General features: G+C 58.6%; 1 protein-coding gene across 1 annotated transcript in view; it reads right to left on the bottom strand.

The window, feature by feature from the left end:
- Positions 1-995: 995 nt before the first annotated feature.
- TMEM104 (transmembrane protein 104) overlaps positions 996-20,562 on the bottom strand; it is a 56,607-nt gene continuing 37,040 nt past the window's right edge. The window contains exons 9-10 of the mRNA XM_072781495.1: positions 18,843-18,936; positions 996-4,971 (exon numbers count right to left, since the gene is read on the bottom strand). Of these exons, the coding sequence (XP_072637596.1) occupies positions 4,211-4,971; positions 18,843-18,936 (855 nt within the window). The 3' untranslated portion in view covers positions 996-4,210. The remainder of the gene's footprint in view (positions 4,972-18,842; positions 18,937-20,562) is intronic.

Below are 20,562 nucleotides of genomic sequence, written 5' to 3'. Positions count from 1 at the left end.
CCTCCTGCTCCCCGAATCTGAGCTTAGCTCTGCAGCAGGTAAGCTGGGAGGAGTCTTGAGGTCCAGGCTGCTCTCCGCTCTCTGCCCAAGATCATTAATAACCAAGAACTGGAAAGATAATTAAAAGCCAAATGTGGAGCTGAGCCTGCTGCTGACTGGCTCCGAGGAGGGGCCAATCCTGCTCCTGGAGCCAGGCTCTTGGCTGCCTCGTCCCTGCTCTAGGAATGTGTTCTGGGGAGAGGTGAGCCCCGTGGGAAGTGGAGGCAGGGAGGACGCCTCCTGCAGGTTCAGAGCTTGCTTGGCCTGGCTCCCCAGCCTCCTGCTCAGAGCCCTGGCGCCCCCTGCGCCATCCAGGAGGAGAGCAGAAAGCCTGGCAGTGGGGGAGGAGGGAGCCTTGTCGCAGGGCCGCAGATCAGTCATCATGAACAGGGCCCGACTGCGGAGCAGAGAGCCAGCTGAATCCACCCAGACACCAGACACCCAGACGTGGCTGCTGCTTTTGGTGAGATGCCTTCAGGAAAAGGGAGGCTCTCGGTCACCTGTCTCAGCAGCAGGAACTTTGTCTTACCCTGCTGCTGCGTGGCTGTTTCCTCCATTGGCTTTACTGAGCGGCTCATCGTCCACACCACCTCTTTCCAGGGGCTGCTAGCGGGCAAGGGGCACAGAGCTGAGCCACGGGCGGGCATGATGGCCTCGGTCAGCATACCTGGGCTTCCATCCCGGCTCCAGAACTCTCCAGCCACGCCTCAGTTTGGCTCTTTGAAAGGGTCCTTAAGTTCCCTGGAGCAGGGACAGACCACTTTTGCCCTCTAGACCCTGAAGAATTCAGCCCAGTTTCCCGTCTCTGAATTGTAGCAGGCAGTTGACCCAAGACAATGCATCGGGAGGCTAGGAAGCCAGCAGGTGCCTGGGGACCCATCCCGGGGTCTTCGGTGAATCCGGGGTCTGTGGCTATGAGCACAGCTATATGGCCGGCAAGTGACAAGACAGCCGAGCATCCGTACGTAATAGCTTTATTGAGCACTTCTGTGCCAGGCACTAAGCTCAGCACTGAAGGTCCCACAACCGGTCAGCGGTGCAGGCACTATCACCTCCACGTTATGAATGACGGGGAGGAGCGTGGAGGCTCGCCGCCTGCAAGGGGCAGGTCCGACGTCTCGGTCCACGTTCCCAATCCCCAAATGATGCCAAGGTTCATGCGGACAGCAGCCAGCACTGTGTCCAGCACAGACCAGGCACTCGGTGGGCTGCTATTCTTTCTCCCACCAACACTGTGAACCCCAGCTCCGTGGGAGAAGGTGTGCAAAGCTCTCTCCTGCAGTCCTGGATCTCGCTTTCAGAAGAACAGCTTTGCAGTGGCTGTGAGCATGGCCAGGCTGGGGTCAGCCCTTCCCCGGGGAATCTATGGGCACACGGCCTGAGGGCCTGGACCTGCCGGGCTCGTCCCCACTGTGACTTCAGCCTGCTTGAGGCCCAGGCTGCTCCTGGCCCCCAGGTGGTGAGAACAGCTGTGTAGCTAAGGGCCTGGCGAGGTGCCCGCTGCCCACCTTCCACCACTCAGCAGTGCCTCGCAGCCCTGTCACCTGCCATCTGCCCCATCCATAAGCCTGCAGCCACCTCTCTGGCCGTAGGGGCAGGAGCCGGTGGCACCCCGGCCGGAGGGAACGCGACTCCCACCGTGGCCTAGCCTGCCCTTGGGGCCAGGCTGGGTGAAAGGCATGTGGAGGCTGTTGAGTTTATGTGCTCCTCCACAGTGACACCTGTACGAGGGCCAGGTCGGGCTGGTGGTCTCCTCTGCCCTCCCTGCCACTGACCCTGGGAGGCCCAGATGTAAAACAGGAATCAAGATCCAACTCGCCCACCTCACCACACTGGTGTAAGCACTTGCAGCCAAGCCTGGTCGATGCACTTGGTGAACAAGCATCATCAGGGGTCTGTCTAGCTGTCGGCAGCCCCCCCCACCCCAGCTATCAGCAGGAGAGCGGAACGTGACCCCATCCAACCTCCAGCAGGTCAGACAGCAGGTGAACACTGAGGAGCAAAGGAGCCCAGACAGTGGCAGTGGGGAGTGGCCTGGCTCACCCTCGCCGTCAGCGATGCAGCCACCTGGGGCCAATTCCCTCCCTCCAGGGCCCGGGCTGCCTGGCTCGGAGGAGGGGAATGGAGCCACCCGACTGCACTGCCATGTGGCTCCAGATTGTCACATAAATCAACCTGGGCTTTATGATGCTAATAAACTCACGGCCAATATTTGGTTTGGAGCCTGGGGCAGCAAGATGATTTAATTTGCTTTGTCCTTAAGCAAGAGGGGATGTAACTAGAGGAGGGTAAGTACAGATGTTTTGAGTTTTCAGCAAACAGCTGGGCAGCTCCAGGTAGGGCTGGAGCCATGGAGTGTCTGCTATCCAGGAGCCCTCCCTGCTCTGCCCGGGGTGGGGTCTCCTGGGAAGAAGCCGCGGTGACAGATGGGGAGGGGTGGTCTATTTTTCACATGGATGGAAAAATCACAATACTTGGGGACGGATAAAGAGATGTGTGACAACAGTGAGAAAGCAGACCACGGCCAATCACGTGCGACCTGGGGTTCTCACAGGCTGGGGCAGCCAGGGCGAGGGGTGGCACCGCCTGTGGACTGCCCAGTTCCTACAAATCTCAGGCCTTCCTCCCACTCCCTCTGAGACCATCAGGGGCCCCAGGAGAGCCAGCGTGGTTGCTCTGTCCAAGGTACGAATACCAGGCCATGCAGGGGAGGCTGGAAGGTTCCCGAAAGTGGGCTGAGCAAGGCACTGAAATCAAAGGGGGGAGTGGGGGTTGGGGCCTGAGACCCCACCCCAGACAGGCAGCTCTGGGTCAAGCTGCTCTGGGCTCCAGGACAGGTGGGCCAGGCCCTGGGCTGGGGGCACGCCAGGAAGGGTCAGGAAGGACCCCCAGGTCCTGAAGCAGAAGGCACATTGAAAATGCAGAGTTCCCCAGTCACCTGTGTTTCCAAAGAAGGCTGGCCCAGCAGACGCATGCATGATTGTGACAGGGATGGGACGACGGAAGAGCTGGTGAGGTGACCAGAAACCCTCGCCTTCTTCCATGAGAATGGTGGCTGGTGCCCCATCTCGCTCCACAGCACCCAAGGGTCATGGAAAGTATGAACAGAGCACCCACAGCCTGGCTCAAAAGGGAGCCACCCTTAGTACTGGAGCGGGAGCAGGGTCAGCCAAGCTTGCTGCCGCCCCACAGGCCTGACCTCTTATAGGGTTGGAAGCAGAGCCTGCCCACCACTGCATGGCTGTGGTGCTCTCAGGCCACCGCGATGGTGGCTTGGGGTGGCTCCCTTTAGTGGTCCTTATACACCACCCCCCATCACGCAGGAGCCCCTGTGCGCCCCAGTGGGGCAGTCAGGAGAGCAGAGGATCCCTCTGAGGGGTCACAGGCTCTGGGCTTTAAATGGTCTGCCGGGCTGCTGTACGCCGAGGAAGGAGTGCTCCTGCCTGTGGCTCCGAGTCATCACGGGCTCAGGAGCTCAGGACGGGCGCTGGCAGCCACAGCCAAGGGCCCCATTCAGCTACAGTCCGGGGACCCTGGTGCCGATTAGCACTTCCTGTTCTTGTTGTGGGGGCTGGAAACACACCCGTCCCCCTGGGCGTGGCACCTGGCCACTCCAGGCCTGAGGGGAAGGTGGGACCTGCCTGTCACTGGCAAGCCCCAGGGGAGGAGGGTTAGGGCCTGGGACTCGCCCTGAGGCAGCAGCAGCTACTAGTGGAGCAGATTCCCCAGACACAGATGCAGGAGGGACTGGGACAAAGGAGGAGGGGACATGGTGTCTGGTATAAATAGTGGCAGTGCCAGCACTGCGTCCCCACCGTACGGGGAAGGAGCCTGCCCCCATGGTTGTCGTGGTGGGGCCTGTGCGTCAAGCAGAAGCCGAACCTGGAATCCGGGCAGCTGCATGCCCGGGTCGTGCAGCCTGGCTGGCCAGGGGAAGCCCCACGCAGGAGGGCTTGGGAGGAGGGCCGCCCGGCGAGGGAGGCGCGGTGCGGAATCCTGGCCGGGGAGAAGACCTCCAGCTGGAGGTGTGGAGGGCCTCCTCCCAGAGTCCGGTCTCGCCTGCCCCCAGGAACCCTGGGAAGGAACTAGATCTTGGCTCTGCAGGCGGGAAGGTGAATCGGGGGGCCAGAGTGCAGCCCCCACCTCTCTTACCACCAGACACGTTCCGCCATCAGACCTTGGTCTCACTGAGGACAATGTTGGCGGTGACGAAGAAGAAGCAGGAGAAAGCCCAGAGCAGCACGAAGCCCACCCAGAAGGTGTGGCGGAAAGGGGACCTGTGCTTGTTGACGGTCCCATAGCCCAAGGTCAACTGGGTGTCCTTGCGGCAGTGGTACACCAGGAAGGCGGGGATGACGTACTGGATGCCCGTGCCTGCATAGGCCCCCGTGATGCCCACCAGGGACTCCAGGTCATGGGTGCAGAAGGCCACCAGCACGGGGGGCAGCAGGGTGATGGTGGGGAACACCACGCGGTCCACAACCCAGGGGTACGTGCCCCCCTCGCGGTGGAAGAGCGTCTTCCAGTTGTTGCGCAGGGTCACGGCGATGATGGGGAAGTTGGTGCTGATGGTGAAGACGGGGAAGAGGCCCAGGAAGAAGCGCACGGCGGCCACGCTCACGACGTCACAGCGCGCGAAGTTGAGGGTGTACATGTCCATGAGGCTGTCGCCGCGGAAGCAGAAGATGGCGGTGAAGCACAGGAGGCCGTAGAAGGAGAGGATCAGCACGTAGTCCAGGAAGACCAGGCGCGTGAGGTGGCGCTTGGAGGACACAGGTGTGATGAGGGACGGCAGGGAGTGCTGGCACATGAAGGAGTAGACGCACACGCCGAACAGGTTCCGGACCCCGGAGAGGTCGGCCAGGGGCGGGTGGCCCTCCCTGTGCCCGTGCCCGATGCGGACCAGGGCCAGCACGATCATGATGGCGAAAGCTGGAAGACAAGAGGGCCGTCGGCCAGCTGAGCGGGAACGGCCCTGGGCTGGCCGGTTGTTGGGTGGCGCCCGCCCAGGGGCCGGAGCTCCACGGGATTAGGAAGCTCGGGGGCCCCTGAGGGCCGCGTGGTGGGGCAGGTCGGCAGTGGCTGCTGCCGGTGCTCCCTCTCCCCTGGGGGGGAGGGTACGTGTCTCGGGGGCGCCTGGGCATGGGAAGGGGCTGCACTGGGGCGGTGGGCAGGGCGGGCCCACGCTGTCTTCTCCGAGGAGTGCGCGCTCCTGGCCAGGCGCTGCCTGGCTCCCTCATGGGGCTTCTCGGGGCCTCTGCCTCTCCCTGGCAGGTCTGGGTTGGAACTCACATTCACCCTCCCTCCCTCGGCTTAAAGAACCTATGTGTGGGGAGCTGGGGGCAGTGGAGGGGTCAGGGGTGCCGAGCATTTGGGAGGATTTGTCCTCTGGGGCCACGGGCACCTGCTTAGAGGCATCTGAGGGGGGTGGGAAAGAGAGTCGGTGGCTCTGAACAGAGGTGGGCACCCAGGGGCCTACAGCAGGCAGGAGGGTGCCCGTGGCCGCTCAAGAGAAGAAATGGCATCAAGACCAACACTCGGAAGAGCCAAGCCCTCTGAGCTGCTGGCTTCAAGGCTGGAGGCAAATGGCACATGGCCCTGTTCTCCTGGACCTGGTGGCAGAGGCAGGGGAAGAGGGAGTGACCGTGACCTGGGTTTGCTATAGGGCAGAAGGGGACCTACGGCTGTTCGGAGCGAACAGATTCCAGCAGGTTTTACAAGAGCCCCTCATAAGGGTCTCACACCCGGAGCCGCACTCATCAGCTGGGGCTCCCAGAGGCAGACACACTGCGAGGTCCAGCTGACGCCCCCGTGTCTCTGGCTTCTCACATCTGCTACCCAGACTGCCCAGGACCGCCTTCGCCGTCAGCCACTTGATACACACAGAACCCCTGGTATCCCTGTCCTGTTTTGGAGTTCATAAACCCGGCTGTTCAGGCCAGACCTGACGGCCCCCCTAGCCTGTGCTCTGGGACACCTGACATCTGTTGCTGGGCCACACAGGTGAGCGGGAAGGGGCAGCGGGGCTGAAGGAGGCCAGCCTGTCTGAGGCACAGGGCCCCTCCTTGTGTGGGAGGCTGGGGGTGTCCCCGCTGTCCCCTCAGGCCATGTCACAGCCCCTGGTACCCTGGAAAGCAGTGGCCTTTTTCCTGGGACTCACAGAAAGCCAGACCAGTGTGTTCCCACAATGACACTCGGGAGTGGGATTGACAGAAATGTCACCTATTCCTTTTAATCAGAGCTGTCCGACACGGGGGACAGGAGCAGGGAAGGAGCACGGGAACAGGCCTGTGCAAACTGCCAATATAGAAGATGATTTGTTTCTTCCTCAGCCTGCCCCAGTCCCTGCCACTCCCGACTCTGGACAACTCTGAGGACGCCACGACCCTCGCTGCTCCAGAGACGCTGCTTGTCTTCCTTCCGCGCTCCCGCAGGTCAAGAGGAAAATGGGGAGCCAGCTCCTCCCGTGGGGTCTTAGCCCAGGGAGCTGTCTCTGGATTAGCCCCTGGATGATGGTCAGGGGCCGACGGGACAGCCTGGGACCCTGGCAGCCTGGCTCATTGGATCTCTGGGGCTGAGTGCAGAGCAGAGATCCCTGGGTGGAAGTGCACTGGGCCAGGGTGGAGGTGGAGTCCCCTGTGTGCCAGGCAGTCTGTCTCAGGGCCAGAAAGGGTCACAGCACAGAACTGAGCAGTCAGGTGGCTACAGCTGGCAGACGGGGTGCATTGGCCGGGGGCGGGGGGGTGCCTGGAGCTTAGCTACTCAAGAGGCCGCTGCTGACCGTCCCGCGGAAGGCAGCCGCTCTAAGGCAAGATTCCAACCTGACTCTGCCACCACCATCTCAGGTGTCACCTCGTGACCTGGTGCCACTCGCAGCCTGGAAAGAGGTGCGTGGAGAAAGCTGTCCCTGTGGCTCGGCCTCAGGGTGCCGTGGGAGAAGACAGAAAGCCAGCAACTCCGAGTCACTGAGTCACGGCTGCCTCTAGCCCTGGATGCTGGCCAGTGCCTCTCCACCCACCTTCCTCCTCAACGCTACATCTCCAGGAAGCTGTGGGACACGCAGGCTTGCTGACTTCCAGGTGAGCAGTCTGGGCAGCCCTGGGCTTTCCTTACTGCAAAAACACCGATTTACAGAGGGTTCCAAAGACAGGAGACTGAGTTTTTATGCTTTTTTATGCATTAAAGCATACAGAGATATTGGCAACCTCTATCCCGAACCTATGGCTACTGACTGGTGTCTCCTGGAGTCACCGTCTTGGGAACCGTGTCTTTATGTCAATGATGACATGTGACATTTTCTAGAACTTTCAGGGTGGCTGATAAAAAGCATGGCTATGGGAGATAAGAAAGCTTATCTCACAATCTTCTAGCTATAATTAGGCTTACCTCACAATGCTATGACCTCGATTCGTCACCCATCTTGTTCTCTTACTCAAGTCTATTTCCAAAAACCAGATCTACCCCCAAGGGCTAGATGTTGGATCCTATCCAGGAATGAAGATGCCAGAGACTCTTGGGAGGTGATTCTAACATCAAAAAAAGTAGCAGGTCCTGGAGAAGGGCCTGGAGGGAGACAGTCTCATCTGGGGGCCATCCCCGGCGAGCCCCGCTCTCATCACCCACATGCTGTACTGCTTTGTTGCATGACCTTGCAGCACAGGGAAGCAGAGGTGCTTCATTTGCCCCCCTGGATCCTGACCCAGTACCCACTGGGTGCCAGGCCCCACCCTGCTCCTGGGACACTTAATGCTCCAGTCAGGGGGAAGAGGGACATTCGCTGGAGCAGCGTGTGATGCTCACCACATGAGCACACGGCTCCAAGCTGAGAAGCTCTTCCGAGGAAGGGCACACGATGCCCCCGGAGCAGACGCCTGAGGAGCACTGCCTGGGCTTGGAAAGCGCTGAGGACTGGCTCTGCGCCCATGAGCCCCAGCAAGCCTTGGGAAGGGGCAGTGGAAGTCTGAGGCACCGGAGCCCTTCGGGTCCCCCCAACCCACCCCGCCCCCGTCACTGCGAGGTCACAGGGTGGGCGCTGGCCTATGTTCTCAGGAGTGGAGAGGCAAGGCCAAATGTTCCAGCCTGGTCTCCAAGTGGGCAAGTTCAAAAGAAAGCAGGGATACCCCAACTTCATGTTGTAATGGAGGAACAGAGAAGGAGAGGACGGGAAGGAGGCAGGAGGGCCAGCCAGGTCCTGGACTAGATGCACCAGGACTCACCCCTGAGCGGCTCTCCGGCCCCTGTCCTTGTGGCCACACCCCCTAGTCCATGGCTCCTACCCCCGTGGCTGCGGGAGGAGCAGAGTTCAACAGACATCTCCTAGATGGATGGTCCCATCCCTGGCAGACAGCTGCTCCCCAAACTCATTAGACCTGCTAATAAATCAAGATGAAAGAGGGTGACAGGCTGTGAGTGACAGACTGTCAGGAAGCATGACAGACAGCAGGGCTCTAGGTGTCCACACTGACGCCGAGACTCGGCCGGCTACCGCCAGATGCTTGGCCCACCTGGCCGGGGCTGTGGGGCGGACACTAAGGGCAGAGTGGTGAGTGCTCCCCGACACCTTGCTGCCCAGGCCCTGACTTCTCTCTGACCCTCATAGGCCACGCTCAGAGACCCCAGGCGATAGGACGAGCACCTGGCCCACATCCACCCGCATCGGCGCTGGAACTCACACTCCAAGGGGTGACGAGATGCAGTGAGTTGCCGGGGAGGATTCTGTGGTGGGGAAGGAGGTGAGGGCCTGGCACATGTCACGTGAGGAGTGGCTGTCGGCCTTGGGAGGCACAGCTGCAAGGTGATGAGGCAGGACAAGAGACTTCTCTTTAAATAGCTGAAATAACAGCCCATGTGAAAAACTTGCACTTGCTTTGTGTAACTCATGGCTCTGCTGGGACTGACCACCCACCTGGTGAAGCCGCGATGACTGCTTACATGTTCTGGGCACCTGAGGACAGTGCACTGAGCAAATATAATCCCTGTCCTTCGGGAGCCCACTGTCCAGGGGAACTGACAGACGTTGCAGAGACAAATTACAAGAAAGAACTGGTAACAGCCACATTAGCTGCAGGGTAGGTGATGAGATCCCTGCTGTGGGAGGTATCCAAGTCCTATCCAAGCCCACAGGCAAAAGACAAGTGGGGGGTCGCAGAGGAGCAGGGGTTCTGGTTCTGGCAGCCAGAGGAGGAGGGGCTGGAGGTAGGGCCCTCCACGAGCATCGCAGTTTCCAGGCTTCCACTCTAGTGACTTGGCCTGGAGAGGTGTGCTACCCTCACACACTTACTCTGGCAGCTGCTCTGAGGCCAGCGTCCTCCGGCCTCACCACATCCACTGGCCTTGGGCCACAGCCTGCCCCCGGTTCCCACACATTCAGTCCTCTGGAGGCCTGGGCAGATGGCCTAGTAAAGACACTTCCCTTCTCTATCTGAGGAAGCGTGGTTCAAAGTAAATTTTACACCAGGAACATCCTGCACGACAACACCAGGGTCCCATCACGGGGATGGCGGCGACTTCAACCATGGCGGGTGGTCAGGGTAGTACTGTGTATCAGGTGTCCTCTCATCTACCCAGGCACTAACTGGGCTCTCAAAGTCGTCAGAAGAAAATACGGCTTTCCAGAGGCAGTCTCCTGCTCTCCCTCTCTTGCCAGCAAGAGCCAGAGAAGCAGCCTGGCCAGGAGCTGCGGGGCCTCCCGCTGTCTTTCTGTCCTCACAGCCACACTCCTTTCAGAGAGTAGGACAGGTGGGCCAACACCCTTCTAAACTCCTGCCAAGGGGCAAAGATGGTCCCAGTTTGCAGGGGGAAGAGTGAGAGACAAAGGCAGCAGCACTCGGCCTCCCCGGCTCCTCCCTCCTGAGTCCCTCTCTCCCAGGCCCTCCACCCACAGATGGGTCAAGGCTTCCCCGGAGGGGCAGACTTGCTCTTGGGACAGAATGAGAGACGAGCAGGGGTCTGAGGGCCCAGGGCTCAGGTGTGTGCGTCTGGAGAGCGCAACCAGCAACTGTAGTTTACTTCTCTCTATCCTCCCCGCGCCAAAACCCATCCCTGTGTGAGTAAGGGCCAGCCTGTGCGGCAGGGGTGGGGAGGGAGGAGCTCCTTCTGGGGCCTCCAGCAGCCGTGACTGGCACTGATCTGGCCTCGGCCGTGGGGAGGCTCTGCCCACTGCTCCTGCAGGGCTCCACTTTCCTTACAGAATTCCAGGGTCTGCGTGGTGCTGGCATGAGCTGGACCACCTGCCCTGGCACCACTGGAGTTGAGGAGCCTGGGGCAGAGCTCTCCTTGCCCCCCCCACCCCCAGGACTTCCCCTAGGGGTGCTGCAGGCACCCAGGCCATTCCGGCAACTGGCTGCGGTACCCTGCCTGGTCTCTGCAGGGCTGCTTCCTGGAAAGCTGCTCTCAAGTCTCCGACCTCTGAACCTGGCCCCAGAAGCCCCGGGGCTGTGGTAGGCCCCAGCCTGGGCTGCCCCAGATACCTCGCTGTTCTCTGAGCCCTGTAAGCAGCTTTAGCTCTGACACATAGGAGGCAGAGGCCATCCGTCAAGGCGGCTGTCACGAGGATGGCACCCTCTTCTCCAAGCAGAGAATCAACATGCCAGGGCTAATGATAATGAATGGCCGTGCTGTGCCCATCATCAGAGCTGGATCCGGGGAGGATGTGGTACCAGCTTCCTCCTCCACAGTGCTGCCCTTGGAGGAGGCTGGGGCACAGATGTGCCTCCCTTAGGCTGGTCAGAGGTTGGCCTGGGCTTCCTGAGATTCAGGAGGGCTGGGGGGAGCAGATGGGGTAACACCCGGCTGAGCTGAGAGAAGCTGAAGACCAGGTTTCAAAGCCCTTAAGCAGGAGCAGGTGACTGGGCATTTGTTCCTTAGGTAACAGGACCGACTGTGAACAGAGCGCCCACAGGGCCCGGGGTGTGCGTGGGGGCTCACTTCTGGAAGCTCTAAGGCCTCGGAAACCACCAGGGGGAGGGTGGGAGCCCACTGCTCTTCCTCTCAGCAAGTTCAGCTTCACAAGTTACTCTGGATTCAATCAGGTCCTGCCACCGAACTGTGTCATCTTGGGTGGTCCTGTCACTCTGTCACTGCCTCCATTTTACCACCTTTAAAAATGGAGGTGATCACGGCACCTCGTGGAGGATGGGACAAGATGGTGCAGTGAAGCACTTGGGCGGAGCCTGGCCCAAGCCATCCCTTAGGAATGAGTCATTGTGGAAACCTTATCTCCCATCCTGAAAACCCTGGTCCTGCGCAGGTAGGAACCTGCCAGCCCTCAGTTTTCACCTGACTCCTTTTGCTCCAAGGAGGGGAACTGGGATCATACTAGGGGCCCCAGCTGCCCTGGCTAGGTCAGGTGCAGTCATCACCCTTCCAGGAATGCCCCTTGTCCTGGTCCTGGCATCAGACCTGGGCTGCTCACACCTGCTGTGAATGAAGCAGCTCCCTCTTGTTCCACCTAAGGCCACACAAGGACAATGTGTTCCCACCACTCTGTCATCTGGGGGGGACCCTGGGTGTGGGCTCTCTCCAAACGGGGCTGAGTGAAAAGGAGTTATGCTTGGATTTTGGGGGCTCACATTGGCCCATCCTACTTTGATCATCACCCTCCCACCTGAGCACAGGCTATGGGTTGGGTGGGGGCTCCTTTCACACCCCGAGAAGACAGGACATACTGGCCTGTCATGCTGGAGGGAGTCCCCTTAGGGAAAAATGAGAAGTTCCCTCACAGATGTGCTTGTCTGCAAACGCATCTCGGGACTGGATTAGGTTTCATCTCAGGCCATAAGACATTCTGTTATTGCTGGCCTTACCTGGACAAATTCACGAGAAGTCACCTGTGTTTCTACTGAAGGGAGGGGATTCAAAGCCAATCTAACTACGTTGCCACACTGACTCAGCCCCTGTGGTTTCTGGAGGACTCCAGCCCTATTGTCCTCATGGTCACTGTCATCGTCATCACGGGACCAGAGAGAAGGACGCCTGGATAATTAACTTATGGGGTCACACTCTGTGGCTAAGTATTTACCTCCAAAGGGGTACAGGCTCCTCAACTCCAGTGGTGCCAGGGCTGGTGGCTGACTCAGTCAGTAGAGCATGTGACTCTTGATCTCGGGGTTGTGAGTTTGATCCCATGTTAGGCATAGAGATTACTTAAGAAATATTTCTGAGAACTCAGAGCAAAGCTCCTTTTTCCAAGTATGCCAGAAAGAGGGGGCCGTGGGCAGAGTAGGTATTTGAGTCTCTAAAGCTATCAAATCTCAAGTAGGAAGTCAAGAGTTCTGGCTTTTCCATCGCTCCCCTTTCTACTCCCTCCAAGCACGGCAAGTGGCGCCTGGGAGGCAAGTGTCTCAATTTTTCATTCTTACGCTGTCAGAGCAAGCTCAGTTTGTAATGGCCGGAACAGTGAAGCCGTGGGGCCTCTGGCTAGTAGCCGACTAATCTCCTTCCAAAATTGCAAACATAAAACTTCGGCTCTGTCACCCTTCCTGAATGCTGCTCAGTCCTCTCCTCTTGTTGCGGACTGAATTATCTCTGTCTCTAATTCCTACGCGGAAGCCCTGGCACCCCTTGAGACTGCTTGGAGATGGAGCCTCTAAGGAAGTGACAAAGGTTCAATGAGGTCATAAGAGTCCTAATCTGACGGGATCCGCATTCTCCTAAGAGGAGTGAGAGGTGCCAGAGCTCTTGCCCCCCCACACACAGAGAAGAGCCTCTGTGAGGAAGAGCAAGAAGGTGGCCATCTACAAGACAGGAAGAGAGGCCTCCCCAGAAACCAACCCTGATCTTGGGTTTCTAATCTCCGGAACCGAGAAGATAAATCTCTACTGTTTAACCACCCAGCCTGCAGTATTCCATAATGCGGCCTGAGCCCACCGAGGCACCTCTTCTGCGTAGCTAGACGCACAGACAAACCAGGACGGAGAAAACGAGAAGTACTATGGTACCGGCGCTCGGCTTCCCCTGGTCAGCTGGGGCCCCACCAGCTCTGAGACATCTAGGGCTGCTTCTGACGCACGGCTGAGGTCACCCCGGCCCATACGAGGCCCAGTCTGCGCAGGAACACACCTGCAGCCACTGTCACTGGTCCAAGACCTCATCTTGCTGACCACAAGCTGGGCCTTACCTCCCTCCTCTTGCCAGTGTCCAGGCGGCTGGCCCACGACCCCCTGGGGTTGTCTGATGGACCGGCCAGCACGCGTCTCAGCCACATGCAGAGCAGAGCTGCTGACCACAAAGGCTGTTCACAGAAGCGGGGTGGCCGTGGGGTGGCCTTTACTTGGGGCACAGCATGGCTCCTGGGTCAGTCCCGTGAATGAGATGGGTAATCTGGTGGCATGGGGCTGGTTTTTCCAGCAAACTTTACCTGGGTGCCCACTCTGCCCTGAGAGCAGTAAGAGAGAAACTACATCCTCCCTTCCATGAAACTGTTAGCAGAAAGAACTTTTAGGAAACCAAGGATAAAGTCCAAAATGAAATATACACAGAAAGGTTTTCTTGGATTCCCTCCACTGGCTGAGGAACGAGGGGAAGCCACACACTCGATGGCCCAGGAGAGCCCTGGACAGGGGCCCAGAGAGAGGGTGGGTGGGGAGCGGGTGCTGACAGCGGGGTGGGGTAATGTTGAAGGTCGATGCTGGCTGGCTGGCTACTCAGAGGGGGCCACAGGACCCGTTTCCCAGCCCTCCAAGAAGCACCAGTGGAGAGGACAGCAGTGAGTGGTTGTGCAGGAATTCATGCACCAAGCTGGCATGTGGAGCCGACAGGATGTGGGGAACAGATGGCCCAGACAGAGATGACCCCTGGCTGCTGATGGTGACAGATAGAGCAGTCCCACCAAGAGACACTCAGCTGAAACAGTCATGGATCTGCAGGGGAGTCAGCCAAGCGGCCGCAGATAATCCTGGGGACAGGTAAAAGCAGAGCCCTTATGTTCCCAGGTGACGGTCTCCTCCTGGGGACCTTCTGCTTCTCGGGCCACCACCGCCGAGTCCCACCTCTCCCTGCTGGGTAGGTCTGGAAGACAAATCTGGGGCACTTGCTGGGGGGAGGAAGGGAAGGCTGGGCCGAGGAGCTTCATGAGGTTCAAGTTTGCCCACGGACGCTCGGAGAGGCTGGCGCCTGACCCACTTTGAGGGGAGCACAGAGAACGGGCGTGATGTGCGCTGCGCTGCTCTGAATACACAATCAGAGGAAGGAGCCCTGTGGGTCCTCGCCAGCCCAGACCAAGGAAGGCTGCCGTGCCTCAGAGCAGTCTTTATTAGAAAGAATCGGGTTTTTAATAACACCAAATGGGGCACCCCGAGCTGAGCCAGCTGTCTGTGTCCCCAACTGGGAGGTGTGTGTGGCGGAAGGTGGTAACGGGGGTGAAGTAATGACGCGGTTTCAGCCCCTCCTGCGGAAGGGCTCCCTGTGAGGCAGCCCAGGTGGGGGCAGTCTACAGTTGTTTGCTTAGTGGTCTGAGGCTCAGACTCTGTGGCCACAGCTACGGGGCCTGTGTCTCTCCTGAGTGTCCCCGGCCTATTGACCACTTACGGAATGAGAACCAGGAACTAAAGAGGAAGCCCCAGGCCGTTCTGCGAGATGCACCTGCTTCTCATTTCTCTTTGGCTCAAGCTTCCTGGAAGGTGGTGAGGGTGGAGGCTGCTGGGGGCGCCGGGTGCCCTGGGGACCAGCCCTGGGAGGTGGGGCAGAGAGAAGGCTGACAGAGCCAACTGGCGATGCTTCAAGATCTCACTGCCAGAGCCATAGCTCCTTCTGGAGGTGGCCTGGGCCACCTCCCTCGCAAACGTCCCTGATCTCAACGGCCAGCCCCAAGGGGGGCTCCTGCTGAGGCCACCCCCAGGACGTACCAGCCAACAGAGATGATGACGGCAGGGCTGCATATTGTGGCTACTACCTGAATGCTGACCCAGGGCCAGGTATAGTGCTAACAGCCCTTGCCACACGGTCTCGGATCCCATTTTAACTTCAGGGCTGCTCTGTGGTGAGGAGTCTTGCCTTGGCTGCTGCCGGGTAAGGAACCTGGCTGAGACAGGTTCAGGCCGTTGGTGCACACTGAGACCGAGTGGAAGGGAACACTGGGAGGAGGCGCCAGAACCAAAAGCCCTGGGCTCAGGAGCCTGCCACTAGCCCAGGGGTGAGTGATGGGACAGAAAGGACAGCTGCTCAGGAAGTCTGCTAAAGCCTCAACAATGGTCTCACCTGCCGACGGCACCTGGAACCCACCGTGTACTTGTCAACTCAGAGGCACCTGGTGTCCAGGTCTCCCAAGCTGACCAGCCTGGTCTGCCCAGAATTTATTTGGGGACCAAGAGATACATTAACACTGGCACTTGTCATACACGTTTCCACATTTTCCTGGACAGGTGGCTATTTGCAAAAGCCCATTCTGGCAGCATGAGGCGCTAATAACCAAAGGAGCACACCGAGGTGGCCACGAGCACTGGCCTAAAGGCTGCTTGGCGAGTCCCGAGCTCTGGGGCCCTGCTCGGGGAGGGGCTCCTGCAGCCTTCCCCAGCCTCATTTCAACAGATGGCAGAACAAATTCCTAATTAAGCACAAGAAAGTTTCCGGCTCAGCACATTTATTTATGATTTTCCGGTCCCTTTGGTGCTCATTCTTCCCTTTTGTCTTCCTAGAACCCAAGTCGGCTTATTGCCACCCTGCGCTCCCGCTCGGCTCTCTTGGACAGTCTGGGCCCTAATCTGGGGAGAAGGAAGGGGTAGGGTGTGCGGGAGTGTGGGAAAGGAGGGAGGGTCAGGGGGGGACACGGCCACACAGCTGCTTCTCAGAAGCAAGATGAAAAGGAGTTTGTTGCAAATTGACAACTTGGCACAGACTTGAGAGGACAAACGGGCTTTGGTGCTCGCTGCTTTGGAAGGTTCTAGAAGAACCTCTCTGGGGAGAGACCTCCTTCGCAAACATACTGTGGGCAGACCCTGGTCCTTCCTGCAGCAAGGCCGCCTGTTGGCTGGTGCTTGGCGGCTCCCTGGGACTCCTCCATCCCTGTCCCCTGGCCCCGTCCTTGGCTCCCAGCGCTGTGTGGCTGCTCGGGCTACGTGGGGCCAGGATGAGGGAAATCCCTCCCACCAGACCCACGGAGGAAAGGGCCCAGGTGGCTCTGATGCCCCTGGCTGGGAACTGAACCCTAGGCTTACCTACAGTCCAGTTTATTTAACTGGGCATTTTCTCTTTTGCTTCAGAGGGCTTTGTGTCACAGAGAGGTTAGCTTTCCAAGGGCAGGGTATGAACCTGTCTGGGAGAAGAATGACTACAGCTGCATGGTCACCCAGAACACTCTGGAGAACAGGTGTGTGGAGAGTCCAGTGTCATTTGATCCTCTCTCAGATCGAAGGGAGAAATGAGGCAGACGACTTGCAGTGACAACAGTGTCACCATGTGAAAACATGAGCGTGGGTGACCTTCATGTGCTGTTCTTTCCTCAGGCCCTTGCTGCTGTCAAGCACCCCTCCCAAGGCCACTGCCACCTCGCTCTGCTGCACTGCAAGGGGCCACCTCGCAGGTCCTAAGAGCCTCAGGGAGGTAGACACAGTCCACACTGCAGTCCCCGGGGCTAACTAGCCTTGCTGGCCTGCACAAGGGGACTCTGGTTGGGAAAAGGGGAGGCAATATGGGGTCACAAGGGAGCAGGATGGTACTACTCTGAGAGGAGAGGGGGCAAGGGGTGCTCTGAGATGCTCTTGAGGCCCCCGGGGGCCTGCCTGCTGGAAGCTCAGTGCCTTCTCTGCAGGTGGGAGCTGAGTCTGGGGGGCATCTCCTACCCTGTCCTGAGACAATCACTCTTTATTTACCACCAGCCTCCTCCCCTCCTTAACAATCTCCCCCTTTAAATGAATGTACTGCTCACCCAACGCAAGGACTTGGTCACGCTCCACCTCAACAAGCTCAGGGATTCACAGAAACCATTAACCGTCATGATCTGGGCAGCCCTCTCGTGGGCTGACGAGGGGATCCATCATGCCGGCTAACGCATAGGAGCCCTCCACCTCTCCCCACCCTGCTCCTGCCCTCCCCGTGAGGACTTCTGATGTGGCAGGTCAAGGACAGCTGTCCTGAGTGGGGGAGGGGCAAGGCTCTCAGGACTTTGGGGACTGGCTGTTGGGAGCAGAGGAATAGTGACAAGAGGGGGGCCAGGAGGAGACGAGGGAGCGTATTTTTCTCTGAGTGCTGCTTTACTGAGAAAACTTTTCCTTCTGAAGGTCACAAGGGCTTTCACCTACTTCTTATAAGCAGACTTATAAGGAGAAGGATGGACAGCAGGGATTGTGATCCCTGCTGATCCCAACCTGGGGATGTAAGTCATCCTGGCACCCAAAGGGGCTCCACTGCAGCACCTTTTCTGTTGATGCCAGTGTGATCTTTGTGTTCTAAGTAATGAGTTTTCATTTTTTCCCAGGTGGTCGTATTACTTTAACCTGGGGCTTTGATACATGTGAATAAAATTTGCAAAGAGCACCGTGTAGGTGCATATAGGACTGGACCAGCTGAGTGGGGTAGACCAGGAATCCTGCTCCATCCGGGCATTGGACAAGTGACCTCCTGCTCCCTCGACTTGGCTGGGTGAGGAAGGACAGGTTTATCATGTTACAGAGGCCCCAAAAGCTAACTAAGCAGATGACTCAGGCTTGCTCTTAATTCCTTGCAAGGAAGGACCAAGGTGGAAAGAAGTCACAGGCTGCCAAGTCGGGCTCAAGACAAGACAGGACTTCCAGTGACGACAACATCCCTTCAGAGCGGAGCAGGGGCCACCCTGTGCGCGTGCCCGTGGAGCCTGCCCTTGTGGGGTGAGGACTACACTGGATGGCCGCCATGGTCCCTCCCAACTGAAGATGCCAGGAACCCCGTGATGCAGCGGCTCCTTATACTGGGCTTCTGTAATCCTGAGCAGGATGTGCCAGAAAAGCCGGAAATCATTTTTATCAGAAGCTGTGCTCGTCATGATCTAGTGCTGAGTGCTGGCGTGGAGGAGCAAGGTGCGCGCTGAATCCTGATGAGGGGCGATGATGGGGCAGATGCAAAGGCAAAAGGAGATAGAGAAGAGGGCCAGGAGGGAGGCGTCCCAACCCCGGGCTCCTCAGGAACCTCTGTGCTGGGGCCGGCGAGGGGCTGGAAACTGGGCAGACTCCCTCTGCCAGCCTCTCAACCAGAACAGCAACGGTATTCTTTGCTTTTAGACCCAAACACGGAATACAAATGATCCCAGAGCATGTGCTGGCCAATAGGGACCCCGCACCCTCCTGCCCTGGGCCTAGGGGTCTCAGCAGCCGGAACCTTCTGGGACAGTGCGACGGAATGAATGGGCTCCCTACCACAAACCTGCTTTAGGCGGAGAGACCCCCCCCAAACACCCCTGAGGATGACGGTGCTCTGGCTCAGTAGGGCATCAGGCAGTCAGAAGGCATTGTGGAGAGGGTGTCTCTTCATGCCCCACGGGCCAGGAACGCGGAGGCGGTTGCCACAGCCCGCTGGGTTTTATGGCTGTGCCACACAGGGCACCCACAAGAAGGCAGAGCAGAGCCCGACCTGGGCCTTCAGGGGTCAGCTGGCCCAGCGGGGGCGGGGGGGGGAGTAGGGGCATGTGAAGACAGTTGGGCCTAGCTCTGGCTCCATGCACACTACGTGATCTTTACTGCAGTAAAAAAGCAGACAGAGCCCCTGCCCCTCTTGGCTTTCGGGAATCCACGGAACCCCCGCCACATTCTAGCTATGCCGAGTGCACACAGCCGTCTTGGAAAAGGTGAGGAAGGGACCAGGGGACAAAGGGCAGACTCGAGACGTCTCTCACTCACCAACCCATCTCATCAGGGAGGTCAGGATCTGCAGGTACTTGGTCTTCTGGACGTCAAAGAAGGTGAAGGGTCCAAGGAGAAGAGTGAAGACAGCCTGGGTGACAGAAACAAGGGTGAGGGGGTGCCGGGGCTGGGCGTACACAGCACACACCGCGTGTGTGGGGAGAACACGCCATCCACGCAGCCTCTGCCCGCAGCGGCTGGTCCTAACTGTGCTGTGCACCTTGACTGGCAGAGGCTCCCCAGGGGCAAACATCATGTGGGGAGCTCCTTGGGGTGCAGGAGAAATCCAAAGCCGTGCTTCGTAGCTGCTCCTCATGCCCCTGGTCCTGAGACAACTTTCTGGGCCAGCCCCAGTCAACACTCCAGGGACATCGCCTGCTACTTCTCTTCACCAAATGCTAAGGGTTCCCAGGCCCGGCACAGAGCTGGTCACGAGCCCCAATTAGGAGGTAATCAGCAGGAAGATGAGGATCTAAGAGGAACCCAGGCGCGCCCAGTGCCCCGACAACACAGGGCAGTGGAGAGATCACTGCTGTGCTCCAGCGTTCAGAGAGGATCAGTCGGGATGTCGTTAATCAGCAATGTTTAGGACTTGAGGAGGGTAGGCCTGGAGAGCCAGCGGCTCTAGGCTTCCAGGGCAAACCCGCAGAGGACTATCCTGAACCAAGAAGAGAAGGGGCTGCAGCCAGGAAAAGTGGGAGCTGAGTTTGGGGCTCAGTGTTCTTCCCTTTGGAGAACAGGAAAAACTAAGTGTTTACTTAGGGAAAATAAAGATTCAAACCCTATCTTAGAAAACCAGTCTGTGGGGAATCTGAACCCTCTCTGCAAAGGAATATGGGGGTGAACCTGGCACAGCAGAGCTGGGCTGGGGGCTAAGGGGAGGTTAGGATTTCCATGCCAAATTGGCTGCTCAGGGAGCAGAGGAATTAAAAGCTGCTGGTTGGCGTTAGGATGATGGTACCATTTCCAATCTGCCACTCGGAAGCAGCAGAGGCAACAGACCTTATTAACATTTACACTGCGCCATTTTATCACGTTAATGCTGATGACACTCGCCAGAGGTGCAGCAGGCGGCGGAGGCCTGAATGTGGGGAGCAGGGCCCACTATGGGGAGTCGGGCTCTGGCCCTGTGATCTGGGGAGGAGGCATCACAGCTGCTCAGCTTGGCGGCCAGTCCCCCGCTCCCTGGCTCCCCCGTGATAGGGTGACAGGCAGGCTGTGCCCATCCCTTCCCTGCCCCCATCCACAAGGAGAGTGGGAAGTGGGAGAAGCTGTGATCTCTTATCCAAGTCCATTATCACTGTGAGGATGACACCAAAGACTAAAGCACCGCTTAAGGAGAAGGCTCTAATTAGCTGGGGGCCAAGGCCTCCAGGCAGGCTCCAGGGCTGGGAGGCTTCTGGAAACAGTTTTCTGCTGGGGGCCTGGAACCAGCAATCCTTTAATCAGGAGGGGAAGTGCCATTAAGCTAGGGGTGCTGGGGGCGGGGTGTGTGTGTGTGTGTGTGTGTAGAGAAGAGGGGCAGGGGAGACCGTATCCCCTGCAGGCCAGACTCAGTGAGGCAGAGTCAGCAGCTCCATACAGCAAGCCAGCACGTAGCACCATCAGCCTGTCCTTAAGGAAAAGAACCACTTTAGGGAAACTTCGACAGATTTCTTTCTTGAAGGGTTAGAGAGGAAGAGGTCTTAGGGAAGAATACATACACAGCCACTTGCCA

Source organism: Canis lupus, chromosome 16 (genome assembly GCF_048164855.1).
Source record: "Canis lupus baileyi chromosome 16, mCanLup2.hap1, whole genome shotgun sequence".
NCBI classification, from domain to species: Eukaryota; Metazoa; Chordata; class Mammalia; order Carnivora; family Canidae; genus Canis; species Canis lupus.
Note: the sequence above shows the minus strand (reverse complement) of the source record. Positions and strands in the feature narration are given on the sequence as shown.